Below are 20,845 nucleotides of genomic sequence, written 5' to 3' on the forward strand. Positions count from 1 at the left end.
TAGGGCTTTAAATGTTAGCACCAACACTTTGAATTGTGTTTGGAAATGTACTGGGAGTCAGTGTAGATCCATTAGGACCAGTGCTATATGGTCTTGGTGGCCGCTCCCAGTCACCAGTCTAGCTCCCACATTCTGGATAAGTTGCAGTTTCCAAGTCACTTTCAAAGGTAGCCCCACGTTGAGTGCATTGCAGAAGTCAAGTGGGAGATAACCAGAGCATGTACCACCCTGGCGAGACACTGCACAGGCAGGTAGGGTCTCAGTCTGTTCCAAATGATCTCTTTGAAGCATGGAAGCTGTTTCTGCATGGGCTGATCCTCCATCTCTTTAACAACGTGTGTAAACAATAGCACATGAATGGGAAATAACAGGAGTTTCATGGGAAGTAACCTATACAGGTAGTTCAGTGTTCCATGTTCCAAACAGCACCAAGTGTACTATTGCCAAGGTATAGTCAAAGTGATATTGTTGACCATCATCCATGACCATCCTTGGCTGAGATTGATGGGAGCCCAACACCACATGGAGAGCCCCATGTTGGCTACCTCTTCTGTTGCCTATATGTTTAATTACAATGGAACTTGCTTACCTCTTGCCATTGTATTATCACAATACTGACACCATATTTCAAATATATATTATATAGTCACCCCCAAAAATTTTTTCCTGCACATTGGGTAGACAGAATCATGGAAGTCCTATTTTGTTGCTGTCACTTAGATTAGCAATTCTTCAACAGATCAGCACATTAGGCTAAGAAGGAAAGTTGGAGCTCTACATTGGAAAAACCCAAGACCTTAAAAGACCCAAGACCAAGAAAGATATACAATATTAAATTGCCTAGTAAGAACTAGGCTGAGATGCTCCACAAGGATTGGTCTGTGTTCTGCTCTAGTTGCATTTATTGGTTGGTGGTTCCATCTGTCATATAGTGGTCCTCATTAACATTTCACAATGGTTCCTAAGGCTCATGAACAATCTTATGAAGTTATGATAGACAATCTAGTTTATCCTTCTTCCTGCTCTTTGAGGAATACTCTTTGAGGAAAGAGTACTCCTCATTTTTTTGTATGTCAAGGCGTATATGCTGTTGAAAAGTGTGAACCTTGTGAAACACTTTCCCTCAGAGGCTTCAGTGGTTCCCTCATGCAATGAGATGCAAAGCTTTTTGACATGTCAGCATTTCATTGGCTGCTGGCTGTAAGGTGGGATTTCACCAACATACTGATTGCAAACAAGGCTTCCACAACATTCTGTGCAAATAGGCAAGGGAAATACTGCATGGCCACGTGGTGGCATCACATGATATGATGTCACAGCGCCACGCCCCCTTGAAAATGACGTCATAGCACGAAATCACGCGGGAGTTTCCACTTCGGAGTTGTTCCAGGAGTTGTGCCAAGGGAAGGGGAGAGCACAGGTGAGTAGTTTAAGGGTGGGGGACACCTCTATAGCACTCCCAGAGCGCTCCCAAGAAGCCCCACCATCCTTCCTGGAGAGTTGGTGCTGATGGAGGGAACCAATGGGAGCCCTGGACCACGCGCCTCCCTATTGGTCCACCGACTGGCATGCAAATGAGGGCCGACGTCACTTCCTTGGACAAATCGAGCGCCATTTTCTCTTTCTGGCTTGGGAAGGAGGGAGGAGTAGCAGCCGGAGGTGGGTGGATGGGAGCGCGGGCTCAGCGGGGCTGAGCGGGGCACCGGGTCCGACGCTGCACGGCTGCAGGGCGAGCGGTCGGGGCGAGGATGCTGCGGCTGGTCCTCCTGCTGCCTCCGCCGCCGCTGCCCGTCCTGCTGGGCCACTGAGCGCGGGCTGCAGGTCGAGACCGGGAGGCGGGGCAGGGCGGGGCGGCCGCGGAAGGAGTGACCGAGCAGCCGGCCGACCAAGCAAGCGGCCGCGGACGGAGGAGGCGGCGCCGGAGGCTGCAACGCGTCCAAGCGCCTCGGGGAGGCGCGAGCGCAAGAACCGGAGGGCAGGCAGCGGGCTCCCCCTGCCGCCCGGGCAGGTAGGTGCAACACTGCGGCGCTTCGCTGAGCCCGGGCTCCCTGGTGCCCAGGGCGGCCTCCGCCTCCCTCAGGCCGCCTTGGCAGGAGCCTCCTCGGTGCGGTGCCAGCCAAGCCACAGCCAGAGGGCAACCCCAGCCTCGTGGGGAAGCCCGCCTTCCCTCCCGCGGGCGCGGAGGGGGGGAAAGCCGCGAATGGAAGAAAAGGCCTGCTCGCTTCTGCCCGGCGCTGCCACCAGCTCTAATAGCTGAGGGGCTTAAATAAGGTCCGGGGGCTCCTCGGAGGCTAGGGAGGATGGAATGTCGTGAGGCATTCGGGTTTGCAGCAGTATTTTTATTTTTATTATTATTATTATGCGTTTAACACCACCAGCTCTGCCGCTCTCCTTCATGTGGAACATCAGTGATTTCAGGAAGCCTGTAAACTCTCGACTGCTTCGGTGTGGGGTGGCCAAAGCTAGACCCATTTTTTAAAATAAAAAAAAAATCATTTTGGAATACTAAACCGGTTGCTTAAGGCTAAATAGAATTGTGATTTTTTAAGGAAGTGCATTAACAGGGTTTGAGTTAAAGAGATGGACTGGAGCAAGCTGTCGAGGCTGTTTATAGAGTGGTTGCTGGCTAGTGTGGTACTTTTCTGGTCCCAAGACTTGAGGGTCGGTTGATAGCGTTGCATATTTTAGGATCTTGCATTTAATTGTCACTGTGGTACTGTATGTGTGATTGGTCTGTTTCCAGCAAGTGATCTGTATTTCCATGGAAGAGTCTGTGAGAGAACTCTTATTCCACTGAGACCTGGAATCCAGAACATTTTTCACAAAGTCATGTGTCTGTATGGCCTTAGAGGTGCATGCCTCTCTTTGGTCATAGTGGCTAACCATATGGCAGCTGGAGAGATCATGACATTTTAGGCTTGTAAAGGCTTGAACTTGACTCCCTTGCAAATGTGTTCCTGGCCCACAGTTAGATTAAGAAAGGGAGATCATCAGGAAAGGCAGGATAACCAAAGGTGCAGAGGGTACAAGAGAAGAGGGAAGAAGTCCTGTGCTCACATACAAGTGAGAAGGAAAATGAGAGAGGCAACACTTTGCAGCTCAGACACATTTTGTTTCTGTGATTTTGCCCTCTTTATCTTACTAAAGCACTATTTTTTTCTTTACTCCATTTATATGCAGCTTAATGTATTAACAAAATCTCTCAAATGAAGTACTGTAAACTGAAACAGCAACGAACAATAAACAATACAGAAATACATTTAACAAATAATTGCATTAATGCAATTAACAGTTTACAGAAATACAGTTAACAAATCATTGCTGATACAAATAAGCCACCCCTCCATTCACAGTTCCTTCTCCAGCCTCTGCCCTTTCTCCTGCAGCTTGTTTATTGTCTCTTGGGCAGGGCTTGCATTTATAGACAGGTACCAAGGTGGGCTCCTGCCAACCTAGCAGTTTGAAAGCACGTCAAAGTGCAAGTAGATCAATAGGTACCGCTCCGGCTGGAAGGTAAATGGCGTTTCCGTGCACTGCTCTGGTTCGCCAGAAGCGGCTTAGTCATGCTGGCCACATGACCCGGAAGCTGTACGCCGGCTCCCTCGGTCAGTAAAGCGAGATGAGCGCCGCAACCCCAGAGTCGGCCACAACTGGACCTAATGGTCAGGGATCCTTTTACCGTTACCTATTACCACACCTGGCTCCAGGTACAGTAGGTTTGGTAAATTTCCCAGGGGGTGCTGAGGATGGGAAAAGGACACCCATCCACTCAAAAGTTGTTTCTCCAGCCTCTGCCCTTCTCTTCAGCTAATGTAGTAAACGCTTCAGGAGCTCATAAATTGATGCAGGCAGGTGTATCAATGTAGTCTTTTAAAGAAAACTTAGTGTGTTTGTTGCCTCTCCTAGTCAGCAGTGTTGTCATGGCTGCCTTGGCCTGAGTGTTTAGTCCAGAGTAGACATGCTGAATGATGCCAGGTTAATGATAGAATTGTAGAGTTGGAAAGACTGAGGGTCATATGGTCCAGCCCCCTGCAATGCAGGAATCTCAGCTAAAGCATCCATGACAGATGGCTTGAATATGCAATCTTGATTGCCTTATATTAGTTTTTAAAAAATTGTTTAATGCATCTTCACATTTTAAGATCAAACTGGAGAGGCTTTCAAATGTAGTTGTGCACAGAATTGTTCTTCAGATCATGATCTTGAAACGAGGAACAGCGGAGAGATCTGTCATGGCTGGAATTTTGCTGCTTAAGAGTCAAAACACCATTCATGTTCTATGACAGATTATCGTTTCAGCAATTGGAATTGTAGCCAAGGGAAGGCTTTGAGTGAAGTGAAGTTCTTTCCTGTGCACTGATGTAAATGTAAAATTTCCTTATGGTTCTTTTGGTCTTGGTCTTGTAACTCCACTGCTGCTCAAACTTATGTCATTTATCTCTGTCAGCTCTTTGGCCCTTAATATTCAGTGATGTAAATTTTCTGGAAAGTTTTGGAATGGAATTTCTTCCAATGCAAATTAGGCTAATTAACATAGTGGAATTTGTATTGGAATATTTTCAGTTTCCATGGAATTTCTTTTCTGATTTCCTAGAGAGTTCTAATTTAGTATGCTTATTTATTTTATATATATATATATAGTAAACAATGGTTAAAAACTTTGCTTGCCTAACATATTTTAAGGGGTAACTGTTACCATTGAGCCTATGAAGCAGAACATTTTTCATGGAAAAATAAAGCACTGGAATATTTTCTGTCTCATGTTGACTATGTTGTTATGCAAAACCTTATTCTCACATGAGAAAGTGGTGAGCAAACCAAATTATTTATCATGTATAAAGTGGAGCAGTCCAGTCCAGGAATTACGTTTTCCAGTTCACTAGGGTCAAGAGCAGCTCCAGTCCAGGTCTTGCATACAAGTTCTATAGAGATCTGATCCCGAAGCAGCTGAAGATGTAGATTTATGGTGGGCTTTCCCCTCTATGTGCTCAGGGGTCCACAGTTTTAGAGGGCTACATCAGAGGCAAGACCCTGAGTCAGAAGAAGGTGAGATCTTTGTCTCATGACTTTGTCTCACACGCTTTCCAAATAAATGCAGACAAGAGAAACAAAGGAGGAGAAAGTTCTTTGTTCCAGTAGGCACAGCTTACCTTCCATCTCAGTGCTCCCAGGCCAAACATAGACACTTTTGTCTCCTTACCTATGAAAGCTCAGGCAGCAAGCATGTATCCCAGGAACAGAGTTCAAGAGGAGCCTGGCACATGGTTCAAGATGGAGAGCAGGCATGTTATGTGGTGGGCTGCACTGTGGGAAGGTTCCTTGCTTTGACTTTGGTCAGCTCCAGTCTGATACTGCTAAGAAGAGTTTGGATTTGATATCCCGCTTTATCACTACCCGAAGGAGTCTCAAAGCGGCTAACTATCTCCTTTCCCTTCCTCCCCCACAACAAACACTCTGTGAGGTGAGTGGGGCTGAGAGACTTCGGAGAAGTGTGACTGGCCCAAGGTCACCCAGCAGCTGCATGTGGAGGAGCGGTTCATCAGATTACGAGTCTACCTCTCTTAACCACTACACCACACTGGTTAAGTAAGCAGCTGTGCGTAGCACAGTTAACAACTTATGCATGGCAGTTACTTGCGTACCAGTGCAATGTGTTGTTCTCTTAGATAACAGTTCTAAGTAGCCACAGCATGCTCAGGGGATGGAAAGGGAAGAAGTACATGCATGGTGCTGGATATGTTTTGAAAGCTTTGGTTGCATCCAGTTGCACTGGAAACTTTGCCTGCTCCTTCCACCTGCTGGAATCCTACCACACTGGCTATTTAGCATTGCAGTCTTCTGTTTGTATGTGCATTTCATCCTCTGGTTATGCCGTGATATGGCTTTTGCAAAAAATGTGTTAGCTGAATAATGAATAACTTGTGGCTAGCACTGAACAAAAATATGAAAAACCTGAACATTGATAGCTTATAAAATTAGAAATGGTGGGGAAAATTGAACTTGGAGTCACCTGATGAAATTGATTGGTACTAGGCTGAGGGTAGAACAGTAAATAATTAAGGCAACATCTTACATCTTACAGAATTCACTGCCACACTATTGCAACTGCGATGGAAGCATAGGATGTAAGTTTTTAAAATTAAGATGTGGCAATGGCCTTTTAAAAAGGATTGGAGCAATTCATGGGCTCCTCATTGGACTGTGGATATTGCCGTACTGGTCAGGAAGGAAGGGACTTTGCTTCCTCCACACCACAGCTGTTGTGGAAGCTGAGTGTGCTGATGGAGCATGGACAGAGCAATTTCTCTGATCCTCTTGCATTTCCATGCTAGCCTGGGAGGAAGGTACTTTGTTTCGTAGCATAGAAGACGGATGAGCTGACAGAAGAGGCACACAATGATTTGTACCCCACTCCACCAGCCTGCTCGCTCACGTGGATGGAGTTCCATGAATGCGCCTGCATGGAATTCCTGGTCACCCATGATGAGTAATTCAATACAAAGTGGTTATATCTTATTTGTGTACAAATAAATCGGAACTTAAAAGGTTAAAGGCAAGCAGTTCTAAGAGAAGAATCATAGGCTGGCTTTATTATACAGGAAGTAAGTTACCATGCCCATCACATTGAGTTGGAGAAGATGGTTAGACACTAGAAGTCATTCTGGTTGGAATATTTAATGCAGCTATACAAATACATCCTTGAACAATCTCTGTTCTTTGGAAAAAGAAGTGCTTGAAACATCCATATAAAAAAACCCTCTTAATACTAAGCTTTCAAATGACACCCTTATCAGTTTTTAGAAGTCACTACATACAAAATAACATTCTTGGCTTCATGGAATATTTTATTGTAGTCAATTGATGGTATTATTTTTTACTTGCCAACTGAAAAGTGTCTCAGCCCATGGAGGTATAGCAGTTTCTGTTGCTTTCAGTTTTGCATCAGGTAATTACATTCTGGTATACAGTCGTACCTTGGTTCTCAAATTACCTTGGTACTCGTTCAATTTGGCTTCTGAACACTGAAAACCTGGAAATAAGTGTTCCGGGTTTTGAACGTTTTTCGGAAGCCGAACATCCGACGTGGCTTCCACTTGAGCGCAGGAAGCCCCTGTAGCTAATTGGAAGCTGTGCCTTGTTTTTTGAACGTTTTTGGGAGTTGAATGGACTCCCGGAACGAATTAAGTTTGAGAACCAAGAATTAAGTTTGAGAAGCAAGGTTCCACTGTACAGTGGTACCCCGCAAGACGAACGCCTCGCAAGACGAAAAACCCGCTAGACGAAAGGGTTTTCCGTTTTGGAGGCGCTTCGCAAAACGAATTTCCCTATGGGCTTGCTTCGCAAGACGACAGCCCATAGGGAAATCTCAGGGACAGCGGGGAAGCGCAGTGCGTCTTCCTCACTGTCCTCGGACCTCCTCCGAAGCCTGGCGGCTGGGCAGGGACACCTCCTCCCGCCGCCGCCGGGCTTCGGAAGGCTCCTCCGAAGCCGGGCGGGGGGGGGAGGGAACACCTGCCGCCGCCGCCCGGCTTCGGAACGGTGCTCCGAAGCCGGGCGGTGGGGAGGGAAGACCTCCCCCCGCCGCCCGGCTTCGGAACGGTGCTCCGAAGCCGGGCGGGGGGGGAGGGAAGACCTGCCGCCGCCGCCCGGCTTCGGAACGGTGCTCCGAAGCCGGGCGGTGGGGAGGGAAGACCTCCCCCCGCCGCCCGGCTTCGGAACGGTGCTCCGAAGCCGGGCGGGGGGGAGGGAAGACCTGCCCCCGCCGCCCGGCTTCGGAACGGTGCTCCGAAGCCGGGCGGGGGGGGGAGGGAACACCTTCTGAAGGCGGGCGGGGGGCGAAAGTCTTTGCTCCCCCCTGCCTGCCTGTCCCGGAGGGCTTTTGAAGGCGGGCGGGGAGCAAAGACTTTCGCCCCCCGCCCGCCTTCAGAAGAGGTCCAGGACCTCTTCTGAAGGCTGGCGGGGGGCAAAAGTCTTTGTCCCCCCTGCCTGCCTTCCCAGGGGCTTTTAAATCGCCCCGGACAGCGGAGAAGTCCTCCGCTGTCCCGGGGCGATTTTAAAATGCCGCCCGCCAGCATTTTAAGATCGCCCGGACAGCGGAGAAGTCCTCCGCTGTCCCGGGGTTTTTTAAAATGCTGGGGGTGGGAAGAAAAGCCCTTGCCCCCCCCCCCAGCCTTCAGAAGAGGTCCGGGGACAGACTGTCCCCGGACCTGGTCTGAAGGCGGTTTCCCTAGGAACGCATTAATTGATTTTCAATGCATTCCTATGGGAAACCGTGCATCGCAAGACGAAAAACTCGCAAGACGAAGAGACTTGCGGAACGAATTAATTTCGTCTTGTGAGGCACCACTGTACTCTTATAAACAGACGAATGACCTTGTGATAGCATTTTGAATGTTCTGCATCTTGGGATCATATTACTAGGTATTCCCAAAATCTTAACATCTCTTAACATATCTCTTGAGTAGGTAGAAACTTGGAAGTGCATGTGATACTTACCATAGTATGTTTTCAAAGCTGGGGGTGCATGGGGGGGTCACCACTGAGGACCTGGTATGATATTGCTCTTGCAAGTAGCAGTTGGCTTGGAAGATTGTATATACCTATTAGGGAACACAGAGGGTAGTGAGGTAGTATGGCTTTCTGGCTGTAACTGTGTTTGCCCTATGGATTGTTTGGTGGTGGTGTTGCATAGCATGCACATCATATGTCTTGAAAGATGTAGCTATTTTTGTCAGCTAGTATTGTGACATATCACTTAGTGTATAGCAATCAAACTGAAGAGGTGTGTATCTGAAATTCACACCTTGAGTTTGGCTTCTAAACTCGTAATACAAATTACTACTTATTTCAGTAACTTAGGAAGGAAAATACTGAAGTTTTGTGGTGGTCTCCACTTGCAAATTTATATTTGGGTTCTTTTGCTAATATTTGAACAGCAGAATTGCACCTCTTCAGTAATAAAGAACTTGAGCAGTTGCATTCATGTACAGGCAGGGTGGATAAAAATCAATGATTTTTTTTTAAAAAAACAACAACCAGAATTTTAAATTATTTAAATCAGGCTTTTTTGATTTAAATCAGATTTCTTTGATTTAAATCGGATTTCTAAAATAAAATGCTTTTGGAGGAAAAAGCTTTCTAAAGATGGTTTGCTATTTAAGTTACATTATAGTCCAAAGGCTATTCATCAGGAAATAAGGATTTGTTTTAAGTTTTTCATGTGTGCTAAAACTCAGTCTGTTTTTTTTAACGGTCGTTTAACCACATCAGTTAACAAACATGGATACATATGCTATAATGTTATTGTTTTAGTTAAATAAATTGTTTAAATTGTTATTAAGGAAATTATTTTTTCCCTTCTAATAAAGTACAGCAGAAAAGCTGTCCAAATATAAACAATAATTTCATAACTTGTCTTTGTATTTCTGTTAGTATAACCAAATCAGTAATTTTTGATATAACTGTAAAACCTACTCTGAAAATTTATTATTCCAAAAATGAAACCTTCATCTGGTTGTAAATATTAAGATTATACCAGCAATAATGAGTCTTTCTTTAAAAAAAATGATTTAAATCAAGTCTTACTAACTAGTGATTTAAATCAATTTGATTTAAATCAAATCCACTCTGTGTACAGGTAGTGCTACTGTATTTTTATTGTGTTCAGTGGCACTTACTCCCAGGGAAGTGTGTACAGGAATTGCAACCTTCCTGTGATAAATATAGCTGCATATGTATTATTTGTTGTCTGCCACAGAAAGTGTAAAATCTACAAATATACTCATTTGTTGAAATACTCAGTAATGAAAGTCAGATTAATCTGAATTTTCTAAATGCATAAGCATAATTTGAAATATTACATTTAACAAAATGATGTATATATGTTGTGTCACCTTGTTTTCTAGGCAAAATTCAACATGCTTCAAATTCCTGTGCAAAATCTTGATAATATAAGGAAGGCTCGGAAGAAAGTAAAGGGTATTCTAAAGGATATTGGGCTTGACAGCTGCCAGGAGTTACTTCAGGTAAGACCCTTATAGTTCTCTATTGTCATTCTTCTTAAGTGAGCTCATGAGTCTTATAAGTGTGGAAATATTGGTTGAAAAAGAGGAGTGGAAAACCAATTCCAGTACAATTGTCCATGAGTAAAACATCATGAGATCCTCTGTAAGTCACTGTGTGAGTGATCATAGGTCTTCAACTGTCTTTTTATAGGATTCAATTTGGGGATTTACTTGTAGCATGCATATTGACTCTTTCTTAAGAGAGAGGTTTGCAGATTGGAACTCTTCAGTTATTTATTTATTTATTTATTTATTTAATACATTTTCCTCATATTTCATTTAGGATGGCTCTTAGATTACATCCTATGAAACATGACTTGATATATTTCATGTGTCAATTTTTCTTAAAATAAATATAGAAGTAGGTGAAAGCTTTGGTTTGCACAAAAGAAAGTAGGAAGTACTAATATACTAGTTTGGCTTGTCAAGAAACAGTATTTACATAATACACAACTCCTTCAACACCTGTAAAGCTAGAAAAAAGACCAACTATGATAGGTCACATGAAAATATGAATGGAATGAGAGATCTTTGTTTAGCTTACAGATTCAAGCAAATTGGCATTGGGTACATTAATCTGGGACACGGGTGGCGCTGTGGGTTAAACCACAGAGCCTAGGACTTGCCGATCAGAAGGTTGGTGGTTCGAATCCCTGCGACGAGGTGAGCTGCCGTTGCTCGGTCCCAGCTCCTGCCAACCTAGCAGTTCGAAAGCACGTCAAAGTGCAAGTAGATAAATACCGTATTTTTTGCACCATAACACTCACTTTTTTCCTCCTAGAAAGTAAGGGGAAATGTCTGTGCGTGTTATGGAGGGAATGCCTACGGGTGGCAGGGGGGGATCTGCTGCAGTCGTGAGCAGAGGATCCATGGTTCCCCTTCCTTCCCTCCTCTGTGGCTCGCTTTGAAACAGCAAAGCGGGAGAAGAGCCGCTGAGTGGGGAGGAGAGACGGACAGAGAGCCTGCTTCTTTAAAGGAGCAAAGCGGAAGAGGAGCCACTTACACAAGTGTAAGCGGCTCCTGTCCGGTTGGTTCCTTTAAAGCAAGCAGGCTCTCTGTCCCTCTCTCCTCCCCACTCAGCTTGCTACATAGCAGCAAAGTTTTTCAGCTCGCTAAGCCGGGGATGAGCGGGGAGGAGGGAGAAAAGCAGAGCCTGCTTGCTTTAAAGGAGCAAAGCGGGAGAGGAGCCTTCTCCCCTTATACCCCTCTTCTTCATTATTAGCAGCATCCTTCTCCACCCACCCCACGCATGTTCCTTCTCCCCTTAAACCCCTCACTTGCATTATTAGCAGCATCCTTCTCCACCCACCCCACGCATGCTCCTTGTCCCTTGAGTGCTTTTCCTTCCCTCCCCACTTAAAACGTGGTTACAAAGCACGGATCCACATGGATCCTCAGGATTTTTGCACTGGGTCACCCCAAATTCACCATCAGATCACATAGCATGTCCATGGCTACATCTTGCACCAAAAAAATCACGCACCCACTGTTGCCTGGGGCCGCAGTGGTGCAAAAACGTGGTTACAAAGCATGGATCCACATGGATCCTCAGGATTTTTGCACTGGGCTACTCCAAACTCACTGTCAGATCACATGTCTGTGGCCACAGCATGAACCACAAAACTCATACATCCATTGTTTTGTTTAGAATATTTTTTTTCTTGTTTTCCTCCTCTAAAAACTACGTGCGTGTTATGGTCGGGTGCGTGTTATAGAGCGAAAAATACGGTAGGTACTGCTCCGGCGGGAAGGTAAACGGCGTTTCCATGCGCTGCTCTGGTTCACCAGAAGCGGCTTAGTCATGCTGGCCACATGACCCGGAAGCTGTACGCTGGCTCCCTCAGCCAATAAAGCAAGATGAGCGCCGCAACCCCAGAGTCGTCCACGACTGGACCTAACGGTCTGTGGTCCCTTTACCTTTACATTAATCTGAGGCTGTGAAGCTCAAAACATAAGATTTTAAAAACATGATTACTTCAAATACAGTCACCCTACTCTCACTTGGAGTGGGAATGCACGTCAGTTAAAAAGACTGGGCATTCCTGCTTCCTCCTTTATTGTGAGAAAAGAATGGGAAAGAGGAAGTGTGTCTTTATGGAACTGGTAGCAGAGATTTGACTAGGCTTCCTTCTGGATAAAGGGCTAGTAGGACTTTGCTCAGATAATTTTGTCTTGGTGGCTGCTGGGGAGCTGTTGGAGTGTGTGTTTATCTTCAACACCTATATATTTTGCTATCGGTGCGCATGCTATGGAAGCTTCAGTAAAGCTGTTAAGCTCACCAACACGAACTAGTTATTTTACTTGGCACACACAACACAACACACACACTACATATTTACACACTATATACAGGTAACATGTAGGCTTCTCTCCTTCTGGTACCAGAGGGGTTTCTGTACTTTAAAGTCCTTGCTGAACAAAGTCCACACACAAGCCAACTTGCAGTTATTCTTGCAACAACTTAAAATCCTCTGGTCCCGAAGTCTGGCAATTCTCCAAGTCTTCTCAGACAAGCTCTTCTCAAAGTCTTCAGGTAACTCCACAGTTACACAAGGATCCACTCCTTCCTGATAATGACCACAACCAACGACCCATGACCAGTGCTGTAATCTGAGCTCTTTCATACACAAAGTTCAATCTGCCCAGTAACACTAATAGGGAAGTCACCAGATTCAGCCAGGTGCATCTCAGCAATGAGAAAGCTCTTCCCTCACTAAATAAAACTAACCCCTTAACAGGAGGTTGGCATGAGTTTCTGGTGAATTTGTGCAGGAGTATTAGTCATTGTATTGCTTTGACTATTTGTTGTGCATGATAAATAATATTTTAATGGTTTTCTGAATTTTGGAGGGAAAAGTAAAACAAGAATAGAATAGTATTTTTTGCTGTGTAAAAGCAGCAGAAGCTGCTGGTGATGTTGTAGCATCTGGAAACAACATACACACAGTGTGAATACAGTTGACTAAGTTAACATGTAGCTAACGGGGCCACATTGTAAATGTGTATAGCAATTCAGATAGCTGTGCCTGGCTTTGCTATAGTATCATGTACATATTGCTGTTGCTCCACCCCTAGTTACTGGCTAGTTCATTGCTATGAAGTGAAAATCTACCCTTCCATGCATTGTTGCCATGAGTTGTCACTATTTCCTGGTTTTTTTTTTTTGTTTACAGAAGTTGATAGTCTTAAAAGTTTGCACCAAGCAGATGAGCAAAATATTGTTTACTCTTTTTAGGAAAAACTGAAGTTCCCCCAAGTTGTTTTTCAATTTCGTATTACTATTATTTATACCCCATCCATCTGGCTAGGTTGCCTTAAAGAGTATGCATAGGGTTTTTAAAGTTATTTTTTTTTAAAAAAAACTGAAATCAAGGTCAGTCACAAACATTCCATCACGGCACTTCATTACATCAAACACGCAGAACTTTAACTTCAGAGATATGACTATAGTTTCTTGACAAGCAAAGCTTGTTCAGATACACCAGAAATTGTGCATTTTAAAAGTCTAGCTCAATTAATTGCAAATATTTAAAACTTTCAAATTGCATAAACTACACTTGAAATAGATTAAACTTGAAATCTGAACAAAGTTGGAAAGGCAAGGGAGACAAGCTGTAAAGAAAACTCTAGCTGTGAGACTCTATAGCTTGGGTTAATACCTTCCACGCTCAGTGTAACCTGTAGATTACCCACACAGAAGCAAGTAGTGTGGGGAAGCCTTAAGATCTGATAAGCTCACCAACTTTACCACACTTTGAAATCCATTATTGGAAAAAGGCGACATAGCATATATATTTTTCAAATTGCAATTTTAATTTTGAGGTTGTATCCAGTATTGTGTGAGTAGAGCTGTGCTTGTGCCGCCTCTACTCACTAGCCCCTAATCTGCTTCAGAGGGTCCTCCAACTCTCTGGAGCAGTTTTCGCTGGTGTTTTGGGACTGCAGGGCAGGGAGGAGTCCTGTTGTGCTAGGGAGGTGTTGTGAGTGAATGGAGCAGAAGCATTGGATACAGCCTGCAGTTTATAACCAACATAATGAACTTATTGACTTAGAATTGTATAAAATAGGGTTTTCTTTTAGTTGCATGCTGTTTTCGAAATCTTTGTTTTTTCGTAGACCCTGAAAAGTTTTGACCCAGGAGAAAAATATTTCTGCAACACTTCGTGGAGTGATGTGTCTCTTTGGGAGTCTGTGACCAGAAGAAGGGTATGTTTATTCATTACAGTTTTCAGAATGCTGTTTGAGCCCACTGGTTTGTAAATACCTAGTGGATTTTTTTTAGCCTTTGTGATACAGCATGGGATCAACTGTGCAATGCAAACTGTTTCTTAGATGGCTATCGATCTTAGAAGCTGATTGCAATATAGCAAGAGGTGTGCATGCTTTTCTTAAGTTCACATGGAACTTGGTATTTATTTATTTTTTAGGATGCCATTATAATGACTGATTAGAAGATGAAAAGAAAATGATGGTCTTGAAAATGATGATCTCAAAGAGTAAAGAAACTGTATTATTGTTTCCTGGTGACTAACTGATCACCAAGCAGTAGCTTTCCCACATTGTTTTCTGTGTTGGCTAGAATCCAAATTTTCACCCAGTTTTTGAATGGGGCTATGGGATGGGGTTATGTTGCCAGCACAGCAACATAAAACATCTACATCATTTTGCTTGTTCTGCATACAGTTTGTGTTGTTATGCAAGCATTAGTGATGAGAAAGTTGTGTTCATATAAATGCATAAGATGTTGGCTTTTTGTTAATACTCTCTTGGATGTGGAAAGTTCTGATCGCCTGAAGAAACTTTTATGTTGACTGAAATTAGTATAGTGGCTTTCAGTACTTTGGTATTTTTATTGGACAATCAACATAAATATGCCTTTCGTAGATGCCAGTTGAAGTAACTGCCCCTTTTTCTTGTTTTTCAGAGATATAGAACAAATCCGTACTGCTGTAGCCTCTGCAAGTTCTCATCAAAATTTCTTTCTTCTTTCAAAAACCACTTGAACCGTTACCATGAAGATGAAGTTGACCAAGAATTAGTTGTTCCTTGCCCAGAATGTGCATTTGCTTCTCATTCCAAAGTAGTGGGAAAACACCTTCGTATATTTCATTCTAAGAAAAAAATTCAAAACTATAATGTGAGTGGTGGCATGAGACAATTCCGGAGTGATGCAGTAAACTTCATATGCCAGAAATGTCAGTTTACAGACACATTATACTATAATACGAAGAAACATGTATTGGTAACCCATTTCCAAAGCCTAATAAGCACATACTTTGAGGAGAGGCCTGATGAAAGTGAAGAGAATTTTACTGATCACTACTGTAAAAAGTGCAATGCTTTTGCAAACAGTCGGGATTCTTTAATATACCATGTCCTAACATCTGAAGTACACAAAGACCTGGAGAATATATTGAGACCTATAATTTCAGTGCAGCCTAAAAAATCAGGACAAGCAAAGTCACAGCATATCGTCAGTATTGCACCCAAGCCTTCCACAGTTGGAGCCACACCATCGCTGATACCTACCACTGCTTCAGTGGGTTCACCTTCTCCTACATGTATCCAACTTTCACTTCCATCAGTGAATCAGAATCAGAATGTGGTGCCAACAAAAGCAGTCCCAAACACAGTTGGACCAAGTGCCTCCAGTAGCCTGACACATCCATCATCGTCAGCTACAGTTGCCCAGTCATGTCATACACTACTGCCTAGCCAAGCAGGTCCGAACAATGTGACTCTTCGGCCTGCAGTTCCTCATCCAGTCTTTGTTTCTCATCGACTTCCTGTGAAGCAGCCAGTGAGACCTGACATTCTCTGCCTAAACCAGCCTCCTGGGAGCATAAGTCGAACTGTTCCTCCAGGAGTCCTTTCATTCACTCGGCCTGTCCGGCCTACCCTGCTTCCTGTTAATCAATCTGTTAGGGCCGTTGGCAGTCCAGTTTTGCCGGGGTCTCTCCCTGTAACTCAGCCTGCTGGTTCTCTGAACAGACCCATTGCGGCTAGCTCTGTTCCTGTAAACAGGCCTTCTTCACCTGGCGTCCTTGCTGTAAACCGACCTGTTGGTAGCTCGAACCAGCCCAGTGGTCCTGGGGTCCTTCCAGTCACCCAGGCGATCCCACCAGGGGTTCTTCAGTTTAATCATCCTGTTGCACCTGGAGTTCTTCCTGTAAACCAGTCAGTTGGACCTGGGATTCTCCAGTTCAATCAGCCTGTTGCACCAGGAGTACTTCCTGTAAACCCGTCTGTCAGACCTGGAGTTTCTCAGAATGCTACTTTACTGACTGCGGGACCTATCCTTCGACAGTTAATTCCAACTGGCAGACAAGTTAATGGGATACCTACGTATACCCTTGCCCCAGTTTCAGTAGCTTTGCCTGTGCCAGCGGGTGGAGGGGTGACAACAGCTCCACCTCCTCAGATGCCTGTTCAGCTGATGCAATCTAGTACAGTTACTCAGCAGTCTCAGGCTCCAGCTACTGTGCCTTCCTCTGTAGTAGTAACTTCTTCCACGAATACCCTCGCCAAGACTTCTGTCTCTGCCTCTGCAATGAGCCTAGCCCTTAAACAGGCCAAGCAGTGGAAGACTTGCCCTGTTTGCAGTGAGCTTTTCCCATCAAACGTCTATCAGGTGCACATGCAAGTGGCTCACAAATGCAGTTCAGGGAAGACGGGCAAGCTTGATACAGACAAAGTTGCAGCCTGTGCACCTTTTCTGAGATGGCTAAAAGATAAGACGGTCAGGTGTTTTTCTTGTAAATGTTTTCTCTCTCAGGCAGAGCTTATAAAACATATTTTCATACATGGATTAGCTTGCCTGTTTTGCACCAGTACTTTTCACGACCTAAAATGCCTTGTGGATCATACTAAAACTGTACATAAGGGGAAGAAGAAACTACATGCAGATTATGATGACAAAGGTTTTCAACTAGAGAGTGATTCGGAAGGTGACCTGGTGTTTCCTCACTTTGACTTCAACATAACTGTAAAAGAAGAACTTTGTGAAAAAGAAGTACACCTAGCATTACTTGCTGGGGTAAATTCAAGGACACTTATTCCTCTGTACATGAAGCTGCAACATGAGACTGCTGATATGAATAATGGCAATAAGAAAGTATCAACTTGCCCTTTTTGTTACGGTGTTTTCACTAGCCTAGAAGCCTACGAGTTCCATTTGAAGGACAGGCACCATATCATGCCAACTGTGCACACCATTTTAAAGACCCCAGCTTTCAAATGTATCCACTGCTGTGGTGTATATACTGGCAACATGACCCTGACTGCTATTGCTGTGCATCTGCTTCGCTGCCGGAGTGCTCCCAAAGACAGCACCCCAGCTGTGAAGATGGAGCTTGAACTCGACGAGAAGAAAGATCTGGCACTTGTGAATGGTGAAAATCATGATGATCCTTCTCTCTCAACAAAGAGGAAACTATCTGATCACCTTTATTCTGTTGCAGAGGACCAAATGAATGATGACCAGCCATTCCTGATTATAGACAGTGGCACAGCCCAAGTTCCAGCTAAGGAAATGACTTTTGTGCCTTCCAAGAGACAAAAGACTGATCATAAGTCTGAAACTAAGGGCCAGCCCTCCGTTGAGAATCTTCACATTTTAGCATTAAATCCAAAGCCATTCCAACAGTGCTCAAATGAAGTTCAGAAACTGTTTCTTATAGATTATTTTAACAAGAAGCCGTATCCCTCTAAAAAGGAGTTAGAGTTACTGTCATCCAGTCTGTGTGCTTGGAAAGTTGACATTGCATCATTCTTTGGGAGAAAGAGACACACCTGCCTAAGGGCAATAAAAAATCTTAAGCCTTCTGTGCTTTTGGGATTCAATATGTCTGAACTTAAAAATGTGAAGCACAGTTTGAATTTAAAATGTGAATCAGAAGATGTGTAATTTTTTTTTTTTAAAAAAAACTCTCATAAGGCAATCAAGATTGCATATTCAGGCATCTGATATGGATGCTTTAGTTCAGATTCATGCATTGCAGGGGGTTGGACTCGACCCTTGGCATCCTTCCAACTCGATGATTCTTTGAATTGTCTCACTGATTTAGTTTCTTGTGGTTATTAAAAGATTAGTACGCAGTGCCTCTTTCATTTGGGCTGTGTGTTCTTTGTGGCAGTAGGGTACAGTATAGTATACCTGAGGCTCTGGGTTTTTGTTTTGTTCTTTTTTGCTGTTCATGGGGTAGTTTTCTCTACCTATGGTTTTTATACAATTGTGTAACAATTTTCCTGGCTTTTTTTTAAAAGTACAAATTGTTTCTAAAAGTGTATATGTTTGATAAAATAATAAAACTATTAGGAGGGCCATAATTTAAAAAAACCACCTCCTCTGTCTTTAAAATTAATATGGTTAACTTGTAACCTAATCTTCAGATTGCTCTCCAAATTAACAACAGATTTACCAGTGACAGCTATAACAAATGCAGAAACTTTGATTAATTGAAAAGTAGCAGTTGCTGCCTTTAGTTATGAAACATGTAAGCCAAGGATTTGCAAGCACTGTTTTCTAAACTATTTGTTTTACAATAAGAAACTATGAAGGCTTACATAAAAAATGGCAACTTTTCTCCCCTGAAGTTAAAACTTTGGTTTAATAATTCTTGATTTGCATTTTGGAATAAATAAGAGAGAGGAGCTGTCCATTTGATATTGAGCTATAATGACAACCTAGGGATCTTTTCATATGGCTCTATTGCTTGCTGGGAGCTCTGATGACATAGCATACTGTTCCAGGCAGCACTTGGCTATGTACACTTTATGAAGGCTTTTCACTGGCTGCTCTGCTCTATGTTAGCAAATAATCCCAAACCACTTTTGTTTGGGGCAAGGGATCAAAGACTTCAGCAACACTAGCCTAGTGCAGGCCCTGAGTTTATTCAAGTTTCTCACTGTATTTGAATCAATGTTTATTGAAAGCTCTTGCTATCATTACAGTAGCTGAATTATTTCCTGCGTCACCCAGATGACAACCTTGTCTAAAGTTAGGCAAGAGATTGCACATGCAGAGTACTCTTTAAAAACAAATAGGCCTGCGAACAAGGGGCAGGTTTTATTGCTTCTCTTGTCTCTTACTTTTCAGCAATGTATGTTCTGACATCTCTACAGAATACTGTTGTTTTAACCACTAACATTTAACATTCTGTTCAACTTGACTAGGACACCTTATTACTTTAGCATCAAGAAAAGAAAATGATATATTTGGTGTGCTGACTTGACATTGTCTTCTAGTTACTAACGTGTCTTTTATGGCAAGAGAATTTTTGTTAAGGTGAAACTGCATGTAAATAACTGTGCAATTTAAGCAGTTGCATTATAGGCTGTTCAGTTTCTATAAATGTCAGAAAATTGTTCAGAGGGCTTTTTGGTTTGGTTCTATTCTTTAATACAATCTCATCTGACAGTGAATAATGCCAGTGCAAAAAATAAACAAATTCTGCAATGGGGGTCCTGTAGGCACAGGTAGATTATTTACTTTTGTTTCAGCATTGATCCTTATGTATATGCCAGAACTTGGTGAAAGACATGGATTCAGGGGTGAGCTGAAGTAGTGGTGATTACTACTACTTCTACTGTTTTAACTTTGACCTTCATCCATTCATGTGAGAATGCCCAGAGAATGTGGAATAGTGCCTCCCTCTGCCATTTTGTGGGGAAAAACTAGGAGGTAGAAGTAGTGGCAAAAGCAAGCTGCTTTTACCTGAAACCCAGATGCTGGCAGTAAGTACAAAACAAAAATCACTGCAGGCATTAAGGAAAGGTCAACTTGGCTTTGGGAAATGACGACCTATAAATCAAAACTGACTGAAGTGCAAATATCTGTGTTCAGTGCCAACCAACTAAGCTGAATTTCAACTTGGCCAAAGTTAATACGTGAGCTTATTTTAAGTTGCAGGATAAATTATATGACAGTGCTAATTATTATGCTTGGCTCTCACTACAGCACATGCCTGAATACTGCATGTATGATCTGCCAAGAATGGAAGTGAACAGAGGTGCATTAGTGGTGCTTTCGTGAACAGCTCCTTTTTATTTTTCTAGACGCCAAGGATTATGAAGGAGTGAGAAGAGCACATAAAGCTTGAGCTGCTCCTTACAGTAGGAGAGAGCCTGGTCTGTTACATGTTAGAGCAATTGATCTGTTGACTTCAAATAAACCCAAGTTTTCAATTTTAGATGTGTATAGAAGTTTTTAAAGTGACGTAATGAAGCAGCATTCAAGCAAGCAGCCCTTTGAGAACTCTTTGTTTCCTGTATACTGTGTCTTAGACCCTGTAGGCAGGCTTGAGCTGTAAAACTCCCTGGCAGCACTACTTCAGGCCACAGGTGTGTTGGGTGTTTGGATATGCACTGGTGAGGGGCATTGCCTATGCAGGCTGTGTATATTAGTGAGACACTTAGGTTGGATCCTCTTTCCTGACAGGTAGTCTTTTACATGAAACATGGTTCCATTTAATCGTGTAGCAGCCCACTCAGACTGAAAGAGAATTAAGAAAAAGCTTTGTTTGCCACTGCATTCTGCTGAATACATTCTGTGCACCCTTTGATTCTGTAGAGTTATGTTAGTCATCTCATGTTTGGGTGAGGTTATAATACATAACTAAGAACTACTATCCCGAAAAGAACCACATTCTATCTCCCCACCAGTATCCCCTGTACAGTAGTGAAGAATTGATTATCAAGAGGGTGCAGAAAGTACTTGTGCTTGCAAAAGCCTTTGGCTAGGTTTCTCAATATGGCAGCATTTAAAATAGTTTCACTGCTAG

General features: G+C 43.4%; 2 protein-coding genes across 5 annotated transcripts in view; one reads left to right on the plus strand and one right to left on the minus strand.

The window, feature by feature from the left end:
- CARMIL1 (capping protein regulator and myosin 1 linker 1) overlaps nucleotides 1-20,845 on the minus strand; it is a 341,669-nt gene that overhangs the window by 21,852 nt on the left and 298,972 nt on the right. The gene's annotated exons all lie outside the window — the stretch shown is intronic.
- On the plus strand, nucleotides 1,484-20,254 carry ADNP2 (ADNP homeobox 2). Of its 4 annotated transcripts, XM_081014150.1 has the most exons (5): nucleotides 1,901-2,008; nucleotides 5,462-5,586; nucleotides 9,906-10,025; nucleotides 14,181-14,270; nucleotides 14,989-20,254. In XM_081014150.1, exons 3-5 carry the CDS (start codon nucleotides 9,918-9,920, stop codon nucleotides 17,968-17,970), a joined length of 3,180 nt encoding a protein of 1,059 aa, XP_080870276.1. In that variant the 5' UTR covers nucleotides 1,901-2,008; nucleotides 5,462-5,586; nucleotides 9,906-9,917; the 3' UTR covers nucleotides 17,971-20,254. The 4 variants fall into 4 exon arrangements, with proteins under 4 accessions (XP_080870277.1, XP_080870278.1, XP_080870276.1 ...); XM_081014151.1 differs by lacking the exons at nucleotides 1,901-2,008; nucleotides 5,462-5,586 and adding an exon at nucleotides 1,484-1,659; XM_081014152.1 differs by lacking the exon at nucleotides 5,462-5,586 and having other exon boundaries at nucleotides 1,689-2,008.

This window comes from Podarcis pityusensis, assembly GCF_964106645.2.
Source record: "Podarcis pityusensis genome assembly, chromosome: 7".
Taxonomy (NCBI): Eukaryota; Metazoa; Chordata; class Lepidosauria; order Squamata; family Lacertidae; genus Podarcis; species Podarcis pityusensis.

Coding starts and splice junctions, on each gene's coding strand:
- ADNP2 (XM_081014151.1), top strand. CDS start 9,918: ATGCTTCAAATTCCTGTGCAAAATCTTGATAATATAAGGAAGGCTCGG. Junction 10,026..14,180: donor GCTGCCAGGAGTTACTTCAG/GTAAGACCCTTA, acceptor GTTTTTTCGTAG/ACCCTGAAAAGTTTTGACCC. Junction 14,271..14,988: donor AGTCTGTGACCAGAAGAAGG/GTATGTTTATTC, acceptor CTTGTTTTTCAG/AGATATAGAACAAATCCGTA.